The sequence below is a fragment of the Tiliqua scincoides genome, chromosome 2 (assembly GCF_035046505.1).
Source record: "Tiliqua scincoides isolate rTilSci1 chromosome 2, rTilSci1.hap2, whole genome shotgun sequence".
Classification (NCBI taxonomy): Eukaryota; Metazoa; Chordata; class Lepidosauria; order Squamata; family Scincidae; genus Tiliqua; species Tiliqua scincoides.
In genome coordinates, this window is record NC_089822.1 from 106,450,034 (window position 1) to 106,462,338 (window position 12,305).

Genomic DNA, 12,305 nt, shown 5'->3' on the forward strand with positions numbered 1-12,305 from the left:
AATGAAGCCCCAAGATAAGGAAACAAACATTCCCTTACCCTGAAGAAGCCTCCATGACTGCCCCCACCACCACAAGATGCAGCGCACACCCCGTCGGTACCTACCACTTCATCATGCATTAGGTGAGCCTGGATAGTTGCTTTCGCATGGTCTCTTTCACTTGATAAGGCATGTACTGGATCTAAGATCATTTAAACAAATAGAAAGAGTTTTACTGATTATAGACTTATGACACTCATAACCAAAGTGCAACCATTGTTGTGAACCCTGAATTCTTGGATTTCTGTTATTCAGCCTACTCTGGTGGTGCCAATGACAGTGACTTGGCAAGTGGCAGTAGTGGCCAGGGGGACAACCTTTGCCCTGCTAAAACTGGTGTGGCGACTGGATCCATACCTGAGTCGATCAAACCCTTGGAGACATCCAGAACTATTGTAAAGCTGCCCTTGAAAACTGTCCAGATGCACAGTTACTGCAGAATGCAGCGGTCTGTGTGGTCTTGGGGGCTCAGCAGTTCAGCTCTGTCAAACAGCTGCTCATTTGTTTGTGGGCACAATTCAAAGTGCTGGTGCTGACCTACAAAGCCTTTACAGGGTGGGACTGTGGTATGTGAGGAACTGCCTATTTCCATAGGAGCCAGATCATCCCCTTAGGTCATCTGAGGGGGCCCTCTTACCTGTGCTGCTCTGTCTTGGCTGAAGCCAGGTTGGTGGCAACGAGGGGCAGGGCTTTCTCTGTGGTGGTGCCACTATTATGGAACTCCCTTCTGGTTGAATTGAGATCTGTGCCCTCCCTGTTGGCCTTCTGGCAGGGGCTAAAATGTTTTCTTTTCCATTTAGCCTTCCTACCATAGTTTTGTTTGTTTCTGTTTTGCTGTACCAATAGTTTGGTTACTAACTTTTTGCCTGTTGTCTTTTGCTATTTACTGGCACTTGCTTTTGTAGGGTTTCAAATTGCCTTTTATTATCTGTAATACTGCTGTCTGTATTGCTTTTATTTATCATTGGCTGGGATACTGTATTTTTTATCTTTTATTTTCATTGTTATCTTTTAATGTAATTTAGTGAATTGTTGCAAGCTGAGTTGGGTGCCCTGGTGATGGGGAAGGCTGGGGTATATATATTTTAAATAACTAAGGGCCCAATCCTATCCAACTTACCAGCACCAGTGCAGTTGCAATGCAGTCCCAAGGTAAGGGAACAAATGTTCCCATATCTTGAGAAGGCCTCTGTGACTGCCTCCCCACCACAGGATGCAGTGCATGCCCCATTAGCTGCATCAGCGCTGGAAAGTTGGATAGGATTGGGCCCTAAGAGCCCAATCCTATACCTGTCTACTCAGAAATAAGTCCCATTATAGCCTATGGAGCTTACTCCCAGGAAAGTGTGGATAAGATTGCAGCCTAAATAAACAACATGAAGTTCAACAGAGATTAAATGTAAAGTTCTACATAAATGTCCAAAATATCATTAATAAAAGTACTGTATGGGGGACACCAGACTTGGCAGTAGCATGCGTAAAAACAGTCTGAGTGTGTGAATGGACCACAAGCTGAATGTGAGCCAGAAGTGTGATGCCATTGCAAAAAAAGCAAAGAGAAAAAAAGCAAATGCCATATTGAGGAGGCATAGAGACCAGATCATGAGAAGTAATAGTTCCAGTCTATTCTGCACTCACGGAACCTTGTTAATATTACATCATTTTGGGAACCACATTTTAATAAGGACATTGACAAGTTGGAATGAGTTCAGGACAATAAAGATGGTGAGAGGTGCTCTTTTTTCAAGGGCCAAAGTTCCTTCTGACGCTAACATTCTCTGATTATATGGGGTCATTGTCTGGCCGCCACCTTGCAACTGGTGGGTGGTACTGGTGTTTCTGTGGACACTAGTGGAATTACTGGCTGGGCTGCACCTCCACAGAGTTGTTTGGGCTCTTGGTTCCCCTCCCTCATGTGATGCAATCAGCTTGTCTTAGGGTATGATAGATATTGCTTGGACATGTCAACGAAGTAGCAAGGATTCACATGCTATTTTGTGGATCAGGGGTGTCAAACATAAAACCTGCAGGCAGAATCTAGCCCCTGGAAGCTCTTTATTCCACCTCTCCCCCAGTGTAACCAGGCTGTCCCAGCAGAGCCATCACTTCCCAGAGCACTTTTCGAGGGCATGAAAAGTGCATGCTGGAGGTCTGCCAGCTAATTCAAGCCTCCTATCGCTGCTTGCCACATTGCATGGTTGGTCTTGCTGCCAAGAAGCAGGGGTACGGGGTCCAGCAAGTACCACCACCTCAAGTACCACTAGTGGTACACCACGTGGTACACCAAGCACCACTGGTCGTACACTGAGTGGTACACCAATGGCCAGGCAGAGATGCTGGCTCTGAGCACAGCAGTGAATGGGCAGCAGCCACTCATCTCCTCCCCCTCCTTTCTTAAAGCCCTGCTGGGGGGGGGGGGGGAACAGCCCAGCCAAACTCCCCGAGTTACCATAGAGAAAATCGAAGGGCCGGTTGGGAGCTGTAGATGTGCGGTACCGGCTCCCAGAGGCCGACGCTGGCCGCCTGGCCGTCACCACCACCGAGCGACTCATCCTTGCACCACCTTGATCTCCCGCCTTCTGAGATACCCCAGCCTGATGCGGTTGCCTTGGCAACGCTGGAACCCGGTGGGCGGGCCCTCGCTGGCACGACTGCAACAAAACCTTCTTCGCTGCCGGGGAGGCCACGCCCCCAAGGGCGGGGACTGTCACTCACTGATCATCGTGGGAAAGGCTGGAGAAGACAGAGCGTTGCATGGAAGTTGCCTGTTGCTTGGGGAGGAAGTTGTTGCAAGCCAAGCCCACCCATGGTTGCTTTCCCTTCCTGGGATAGTTGCAGCCAAAATCCACTCCCAGGTTGAAGGGAAGGGGTGTGGAAAGCATCTTTAGGGCGCAAGCCTATGCGTGTCTACTCAGAAGTAAGTCCCATTGTGTTCAATGGGTTTTACTCCCAGGAAAGTGTGCATAGCGCATTGCCCAACCTGCACCTTTATTGAAGGGCCAGACTGCCTCACTGCCATTCCTGGCTACCAGTGCATTGCTGTGCGCTGTCTACACTTACCAGAGAGTAGACAGACAGACTTCTGAGTAGACAGGCAAAGGATTGGGCTCTCCGACCATAAAGATATTTGAATGAAGAACACAATGCAGTATATCCTCTGAAGGAAGTGTCATTGAGTTCAATAGGGCTTATTGCCGTGCAGCCCAATCCTATGCATATGTACTCAGAAGAAGGAAATTTCACAATGTTCAGTGGGGTTTAGTCCCATGTAAAGTCATTAGAGGTTGCAGCCTTTCCCAGTTCAAATGTGACCTCTACTATGAACTCGCCTACTAGATGGCCTTGAGCAATGCAGTCTCTGCATCAGTCCCTCCTCCCTAGTCTGATATATGGGGACTGTGTGGCTGTTGGTTAATCTTGCAGAGTTGATATGATCCTTACATCACAATAATGAACTAATAATGAAAATTCAGAAGTGTTATAGCCTCCTAATTGCCTTTGCATTCCTTTTTGCCCAACCTGTATCTTATTGAAAGGCCAGGCTCCTTCACTACCATTCCTGGCTACCAGTGCATTGCTGTACACTTCTAGCAGGCATTGCACTGGCATTGGTATTCAGACTAGGCAGAGCAGTGTCAGACAGTCTCTGTGGCAGTGGGGCCAAGTACGACCTGTCATCCTGAAAAACCAAGCTGTAGAGGAGAAAAACAGGTTGTTGTTGGCATCCTTCAGTCTTGGAAGACTATCGTGTCACGCTCTGAATTGTGGTTCTGGAACAGAGTGTCCTCTCCAGTGCGCGAAGCCTGGGTAAAGTAGGTATGGAGGATAGGCTGTTACCCATGCAGCAAATCCCCACTCTCCACGTCGCTGAAATGGTCCAATGGAAAGGCAGAGGCCAATACGGAAAAACAGGTACATGCAGTTAAAAAAAGTGGGTCCTATATTGCAATTTGGGATTAAAAGTGGATCCTGGGCCTGAAAAGGTTGAAAGATGCTAGAATAGTACTTGTTAATACCAGCTAGTTTGCAGTCCTGTACCTGCTTATTTAGTAGAAGCAAGTGGGACTTCTTCTAACTTTGAATCATTAGAACTTCTAATCTAATAATCAGTGAGATTTCTTCTAATTCAGACATGCCTAGGATTGCTGTATTCCTAATCAACCAAAAGCTAGGGAGTGCATGTAATTGTCAGATATCTGAGGGGGGGAAAAACAGTCCTATCTCTGTGGGTGGAATAGCCTCACACAGAATTCAAAGATTCCAGGTTTGATTTTGAACACTTTTAAAATCTTCCCTGAAGTGGCCCAATGAAAACATTGAAGAAATCCCACATTTTAACCAGGCTTTGGGGAGCATCATGTCCATTCATTTGGCAGCAAGAGCTCCAATTTACATTTCTTGTGAAAACTCATCAGGTTTTAGACCAGACCAACCCACTTAGACCAGCCATTTCAACCACTGTGCTATGGCACATTGGTGTGCCACGAACTGTCTGCAGGTGTGTCACAGGAGTTTGGGGAGGCCTTATATTAGTAGGGCCGTTGGGGGATGTGAACTGCCCCACCAGCAGTGTGATGTGCCTTGTCAATGGTCCATTATATTCAATGGGGCTTACTCCCAGGAAAGTGTGGATAGGATGGCTGCCTTAGAGCCCAATCCTATGCATGTCTACTCAGAAGCAAGTCCAATTACAGTCAATGGGACTTACTCCCAGGAAAGTGTGGATAGGATGGCCACCTTAGAGCCCAATTCTATGCATGTCTACTCTGAAGCAAGTCCCTTTATATTCAATGGGGCTTACTCCCAGGTAAGTGTGAATAGGATGGCAGCCTGAGAACAGAAACTCCTGTAGCTGCTGCTGCTCCTTTGTTTCCTGTAGAACATGGTGCTGCTTAACGACAGCGACGTTTCCATACAGAATTTCATCCTGGTTCAATGATGTGTTGAAAAACCGCCATCATCCCATGGATATGTCACTCTAGTGCTTCCTAGATTTGTTAAAAAAACAAACTCGGAGCGAAGTTCCGGTGGAACTTTGAGAGCGCGTTGGGTTTGGCGCATGCGCAGTTCATAGCGATGTCGAGCCTGGCTTCTTGCGATGGTCCGGGACTTCAGAGCCCCCCTCAGGCTGCAGAGAAGCAGGAGCCGCCGACGCCCAACCTGAAGCCCTGCTGTGCCTGCCCCGAGACCAAGCAGGCTCGCGATGCCTGGTGGGTACAGGAAGGTCGAGCCCAGCTCTGGGACACGCGTTAGCACGCACGTCTGAACGCGTGTAGACACGTGCAAAGCCACTCCGGGGTTGCTGTGAAGCCCCCCTCCCAGCTGTTGCGCTGCCTGCTCCCGCTCTCCCCGAGGGGGCCTAAGCTGGGTGGGTTTGCCTGGTGGTTGATCCGAGTGGTGGTTGATCCGGTTGCCTGGTGGCAGGGACGGGACGTGGGGAGGCAGGTGAGGCAGAGCCTCCCCACTGGAGTCCTTAGAAAAGCACTAACACGTGTGAGGTGCCCAGGCACACACAGGCTCTGTGTGGGGAGGCAGGTGAGGCAGAGCCTCCGCACTGTAGTCCTTCGAAAAGCACTGCCACGTGTGAGGTGCCCAGGCACCCACAGGCTCTGTGTGGGGAGGCAGGGGAGGCTGAGCCTCCCCACTGGAGTCCTTCGAAAAGCACTGCCACGTGTGAGGTGCCCAAGCACCCACAACCCACACACCCTGCATGGGGAGGCAGACGAGGCAGAGCCTCCCCACCAGATTCCTTGAGAAATAACTTCATAGTGAAATCTTATTCACAGCATCATTGAAAAGGGTGAAGAAAACTGTGGTCATCTAATTGAAGCTCACAAGGAGTGCATGAGAGCGCTGGGCTTCAAGATATGAACAAGATGAATCCCAGATATGAATGCGTGGTAGGTAGACTGATCACCTTTCACAATTATGTTGGTGATGGAAATGCTCTCTAGTTACTCATTTCTCCCTTGAGTTCTATGGGGCAATTCTCACTTCCACCCTAGGTGAGAGAAAAATGTAACTTCTAGTGTACAACTAGACTAAAACTTCTAGTGTACTACAGACACTGAGATGAGTTACTCTTGTCTCTATGCAGCAGACATTGCTTATTGTTTGCCCCCCTGCTGTATAAGGAAACTTAAGCACTCTTTAAACAGATCCAGAACAAGACTGTATAACAATCAGCGTTGGTTTTTGAAAAACCAACATTGTGCTAGCATTGTGTAGCACTTTCAAGTGTTCAAAGTGCTTCATTTATATCATTGTTACAACAGCCCTTTGAAATAAGAGCACAATCCCTTACATCAGTGGTTCTCACGCATTTAGCACCAGGACCCACTTTTTAGAATGAAAATCTGTCATGACCCACTGGAAGTGATGTTATGACCAGAAGTGACATCAACAAGCAGGAACATTTTTAACAATCCTAGGCTGCTATCCTACCCACACTTACCCAGGAGTAAGTCCATTTACTATCATTGTTAAAAGAATATACATAGTAACTTGATAAAAGTACAGATCTGTAACATTTCCCCAAATGCAGTCACATCCCATGATAGCATCAAGTCTAATAAATTAAAAATAAAATATTGAAATGAATGGTGACCCTCCTGAAATTGGCTCGCAACCCACTATTTGAGAAACACTGCCTTACATGTTTACTCAGAAGTAAGCTAGTATGCAGTGGGGCCTACTCTCAGATAAGTTTGTATAGGATTGCAACCTTAGAATTACACCCCCCCCCCCCACCATAGCTGATGGTGGACTAAGTGGCTTACCTAAGGCTACATAGTGAGTTCCTGATAGAGGTGAGATTTAAGAGACTTTCTAATTTATAACTCTGTGTCTTGGCCATTTTGCTACACCTGGTCTCTTGGTATATGTTGCCATACGTTGGGAATACCACTTGTTATATTCACAAAATATCATCTAATTACAGTGCTTTTTGGCAGTATTCAAATGCTATACATTTTGTCTGCCACACATTATCGTGAACACTCTGGATTGTTAACTCAAAGAGAGAAAAAGAGAAATTACTATGATGACTAGCAGTGATAATGAGGATTGAACCATGAATATTAACCCATGGTTAATAATTATCTTTGCACCATATAAACAAGTACCGTAACTAGTCCTTACAGGTTCAGACTTGTGAAGAGTTAAAAGCAACAGGTTTGGGTGGCTAGCAGATTATTTTTTTAAGAAACATAAAACAGCATCAAGACATGGGAGACGATATGATATAGGGCTGTTTGTAAGGACACTACACTCTTTTCAGAGCACCACAAGAATGCCATTGGTGCTACCTTTGTGTCTTGACAGTTCTTGCCATTGCAAGTCTTGGATAGCTGTAAATTTTGGATTTGTAAAGGTAGATATTGCTAAATAAAGCACTATTTCAGACATGGTACAAGATGCCTCAAGGAGGCTATAACATCTGGGTAGAAAATTCTTTGGCTGTAAGATGGTGCTTTCTTTAGTATGTTGTTCATCATTCAAATCCAGATTTCAAGGAAAGACTTCAAAGTCAACATAGCTAGGTGGCAATTTCCAAGTCTGCAATGCCAAGGGAAGTCCTCAAACTTGTTATTGGAGATATTAATACTAATACGTAAAATCACACGGCATTGTGCAAAAAGGCATATTTAATCTTTAGATCTCCAATTATTAGTAAAGCGTTTCACCTTCTAACATTAGTGGTGAAAGAACATAACTGTTAACAGACAAGGCATATACTGTCAAAACTGCTGCTTAATGGTTTCCTTTTTTTCCTTCTAGGATTTGCTGTTGAATGACTGGGCTGAGGACTCTGCTTCCACAGCTGTTTGAATAGTGTGTTTTTGCTTATATCAGAGATGAATTTATTAAAAAATTTATTTACGATAGAATTCTAAAATCACAGAAAAAAGGTCTCATTTGCTGTTTTCATTACAGTATGCAGATTATGCAGTAATATGAGAGTTCTTAATAAAGTTTTTTAAGTTGTTTTGTGTGTTTCATTCAAACACACAAAAAAACCAACTGATTCCTGTGAGATGGTGGCAGTACAGTAATATCCTTCTAGGCCAGTGGTTCCCAAACTTTTTAAAGACCCTAGAGGCTGCTGCCTGATTTATAAATGCCAAGGGGTGTGACTATAATGCTGATTAGGCAGCAGTGCTCCCCCACCCAAGAAGCAGCTTGTTTAACTCTTGGTGCACATAACCTAATCTGCCCTGTTGGATTAGGCATTCTGCTGGGTTTCCTTTCTAGTGCTGGAGACACTGAATCCTAGTCTATCAAGACCTGAAGCAAAATACTGTGATGCTTCTCTTTCACCAGCAGTGTAGCACTATAAAATGGGATTCATTCGAGCAGAGAGCACAAGCCCTTGCATTTGATATAGTTTTATGGAAGAGGTTGCTTGAATCTTCATTCTGGAGATGTGAAAGACAATAAGCCCAATGGGCCTGTGAGAATCACCCTTCTCTGCTTGTGCTGGGGATGGGGATGGGTGAGAAACGTGAGCCATAGATAAAACAGTCTGATGTGTAGGATATTTAGGCCTTACATGTGTAACTCACTCCCCACAATAGCAGTGGAGGAAATAACATTCTTGCTTTTAGAACAGGTCCTGCATCTTTTTTACTTCATTTTCTGTACTACATAGGTAAGAAATTACACCTCCCAGGAGGTGCTATAAGCGAGAAGGATGATAGAGCTGTGACAGCTACCCTATAGTAGCTGTTTTAACATTCTGTCATTGTAAGGTACAGTTGTTGTATTCTTTGTTAAATTGGTATTGAATTTAGCATAAAGAATCTTATCTGGGAAGAAGTATAATCTGGCCAGATTTCAAAAAAATCCACTGACACATGACTTAGTTGAAGCAGTTTTATTTATTTAAAAGATTAGGACTAGGGCAGGGGTGTCAGATGCAGATGTCATGGAAGCTTTTTATCTGGCCCTCAGGCTCTCAGCTGCTGAACAGTGCTGAGGTGTTACTGCTAAAAGGGCAGCCCACGTGAAATTGGACTTTCCCATAACCTGAAATATAATCAAGATTTGCATATTTTCTCTTCTGTCATTTGCAGCTAATGAGTTCCTGTGAGAAAAAGTGTTTATTTTTGGTTATGACCTGTTTAATGACATCACTTCCTGCCTAATGGCATAACTTCTGGCCCTCAGCAGGCATCATGAATACTATTTGGCCCTCTATTTGAAATGCATTTGACACCCCTGGACTAGGGAGAGGGCAAGCTGGTGGGAGGTGCCTTACACCCTGTGCAGCCTGCTATTCCATGTTATCACTGACCCACCACTAGCTTTTCTTGCTTGCCTGAGCACGATGCAGATGAGGGACAACATCCCCCTACTAACTCTTCCAGTGCTGCTGCTGCAGTCGTGTTGCTGTCCTCCAAGCAACAGGATCACAAGCACCACTTACCGTGTCTCCCACCTAGAATCGTAGTCAGGTTGGGGCCAGTAGGTGCATGCTCAGTCTAAAGCACTGCTTCACCTCATCTAGATGGGAGGGGGATGACTTTTTAATTTACAGCATAAACTCATTCTTTAAATGGAGGATGTTAAGAGCAGGAACAATGGTAGTTGTTAAAGGGACTCTTGGGAGAAGGCAGACTGACCAGGGAGAGTAACAACTAGTGGTTAGCACATTCACACCCTTTCCTGCTTCCTCTTTTCCATTTCTTAAATAAGCAGCAAAACAGAAAAGATTGTTGGTAGGCTGTTTTCACTGCCACCATCCCAGGCTGCAGAGGCCAGGCAGAGGAGGGTCAACTGGAAAAACCTCCCTCCAAAGAGAGTACTGAACCCAAGTGGTGGTTATTAAATGTTAAATCCACAGTAGCGTCTGCAAAGAGAAGAGACATGACAATCCCCCGAATTACGCATGAGTGTGGACCAAGCAGAGGAAAGGTCAAAATGCACCGCAGGCACTTGCCCATAAGTTGATCTCACAGATAAGCCGAGGTCAGGTTTTGAGGCAAGCATCATAGAATTTTCTATGACCCTTGAATAAGTCGGGATCATAAACTTGGGGGGGGGGTGTCTGATTATAGTTTTGTCTGATTTTACCCTAGGCCAGATCCTGAAAAATAACCTACCAGTAATTGTTACCTAAGAACTGATAGTGTCTAATTTATTAAAAAATATAGTAAAAGTTCATAAGATTCATTTTTATTCATAAACTTTTAAATTCTGGTCTTCACTATCTTTTTGTAAACACTATCAAAGAGTAACTGCACTGTAAACAACATACTAATAGAACAGTGGTTCCCAACCTGGGGTTCATGTACCCCCAGGGGCACTCAATGGGACCTTTAGGGGTACTTGAAAGAGAATGGAATAAGGCAGTGCTCCAGAATGCCTTGCAGGGCCCGCAAGGCAGGAAGGGAGGTAGCTCGTTGACTGTGAAAGCCCCACCAATAGCTAATTTTGGTGATCAATTCATGTATGAACCAGTGATTGAAGACCAGCACAGGAAAAAAACTTAAAACATAAAAAAGTGATCTATCACTCAGAATTTCTCAGGACACAGCTGATGCAAAACAGTGCAAAGGCAGAGTCTTCTGCTCTTAAGCCAGAAGTTCTACATATAACATACAACTTGGAACACAACCGGGAGTGTGCAATTCAATTCACAGCAGAGACAAGCAACAGCAAATGGCTGTGACCAAGTGCCGATGCACATAACTGAAACTCTTATTTACTCAGAAGCAGACCCATTGCTTTCCCTGGGTGTTATTCCTAAGTAATGGTGCTCTGAATTGTAATTTGGGAGACATTTGATGGGAGTGTTTCCACTTTCAGGGAAGGTGCATCCTGCAGCTGCAACAAGCCCACCCTCACCTGGTCTGAGGGCTGTTTCCTCCTCTTGATTTACAGCAGGATCAAGACTGTCAGGGGGTTTCCTGGTCAGTCTCCCTGATTGCATGGCTTGTAAATAGGGGGCAGAGAAAGAGGGACAGTGGGGGAGGAAGAAGAGAAGGGAGAAAACAGTACAACAGAGTGAAGGCTGGTGGAGGGAAGAGAGGGGCTGGGGCTGAAGGGCAGAGAGAAGCAGGCAGTTCAGGAGTGGGGGCGGGCGGGCGGGCAGGCAGGAGGGAGGCTGTGTGGGGGGCTCCCCTCCTCCCTCTTGCTCAGAAGAAGCAGATGCAGAGTTGTAGACTGCGTGAAGAAGCAGCCCTCCCATTTCTCTCCCCATCTTCAAGCTACAATCTTTTCCTGGGAGTAAGCCCCATTGACAATAATGGAAGTTACTTCTGAGTAGGCATGCACTGGCTTGGGCTGAAAGGCTGCCATCCTATGCGCACTTTTCTGGGAGTAAGCCCCACTGACAATATGCATGGGACGCGCTCCAGGCTCCTGCTCTGCTTTCCTGTCCTTACGAAGATTAGCAGGGGCAGAGGAGGAGGAAGTCAGAGCCTGGGAGTCCAGGCTTGGGGAGCCTGAGTGGGCGGGACTGCAATGCCCAGGAGCAGCAATGAGGGAGGGAGGTGAGCAGAGGAGCTCCGTCAGGCTCCCCGCTTAAGGTGGGAAGGAGGGAGCAGCAGGCAAGCGGAGCAGCTCCTTCAGTTTCCCTGCACCAGGTGGGAAGGAGGGAGTGGCAGGCGAGCCAAGCAGCTCCGTCAGGCTCCCCACGCATGGTGGGGAGCGGGTGGCATGTCACCCTCCCCAGCAGCACCACAGCTGTTCCGCAATGTGCCTGAAACAGCTCTGACACCCGAGTGGCCCTGCAGATAAGGCGAAGGGTAGATTCAGGAGCTATCTGTTGGGACAAATTTATCGCCCTATAGGCGAGTATCTGCGGTAACTTGTTTCTTAAAGTTCTAAACAAAAAGGGATTAAAGAAAAGTAGGTAGCAAAAATACAAGCAGGCACATGGGAAATGCTTGAGCTTGGCCGGATAGCATAAAGAAAAGTTTTCTCCCAAAGGATGAAAATAACCATTAACGCTCAGCAGATGGAGCTGGTGTTTAGCTCAATCCCTCAAGCCACTATTCCCCCTGCCCCTCCTGCCAGAGAAGTTTCGTATGGCAAAGAACAAAATCAAAACCTGTTTGTAATCCAAGCTAGACAGTCCCTTTCTTAAATAACTTAGGGCCCAATTCTACCCAACTTTCCAGAGCTGATGGAGCCATGCCAATGGGTTGTGCATTACATTCTGTGGTGGTGGGAGCAGTTATGGAGGCCTCCTCAAGGTAAAGGAACAATTTTCCCTTACCTCAGGGTTGCATTGTGGCTGCATCAGTGCTGGAAATTTCCAG

The 12,305-nt window shown here is 46.2% G+C and overlaps 2 protein-coding genes across 2 annotated transcripts in view; one reads left to right on the forward strand and one right to left on the reverse strand.

Annotated features, from left to right (window-relative positions):
* The window catches only part of CFAP91 (cilia and flagella associated protein 91), a 32,710-nt gene extending 30,119 nt beyond the window's left edge, over positions 1-2,591 (reverse strand). Inside the window, exons 1-2 of the mRNA XM_066616107.1 lie at positions 2,489-2,591; positions 105-181 (exon numbers count right to left, since the gene is read on the reverse strand). Of these exons, the coding sequence (XP_066472204.1) occupies positions 105-181; positions 2,489-2,591 (180 nt within the window). The remainder of the gene's footprint in view (positions 1-104; positions 182-2,488) is intronic.
* A 2,501-nt stretch (positions 2,592-5,092) lies between these two features.
* COX17 (cytochrome c oxidase copper chaperone COX17) lies at positions 5,093-8,026 on the forward strand. The gene is made up of 3 exons (XM_066616682.1): positions 5,093-5,249; positions 5,826-5,939; positions 7,819-8,026. The coding sequence occupies exons 1-2, from the start codon at positions 5,116-5,118 to the stop codon at positions 5,908-5,910; spliced, it is 219 nt and encodes a 72-aa protein (XP_066472779.1). The 5' UTR covers positions 5,093-5,115; the 3' UTR covers positions 5,911-5,939; positions 7,819-8,026.
* Positions 8,027-12,305: the final 4,279 nt, after the last annotated feature.

Excerpts from the sequence above, each read along its gene's own strand:
- COX17 (XM_066616682.1), top strand. The coding sequence starts at position 5,116 with ATGTCGAGCCTGGCTTCTTGCGATGGTCCGGGACTTCAGAGCCCCCCT. Across the intron at positions 5,250-5,825 it reads AAGCAGGCTCGCGATGCCTG|CATCATTGAAAAGGGTGAAG; the intron begins GTGGGTACAGGA and ends TCTTATTCACAG.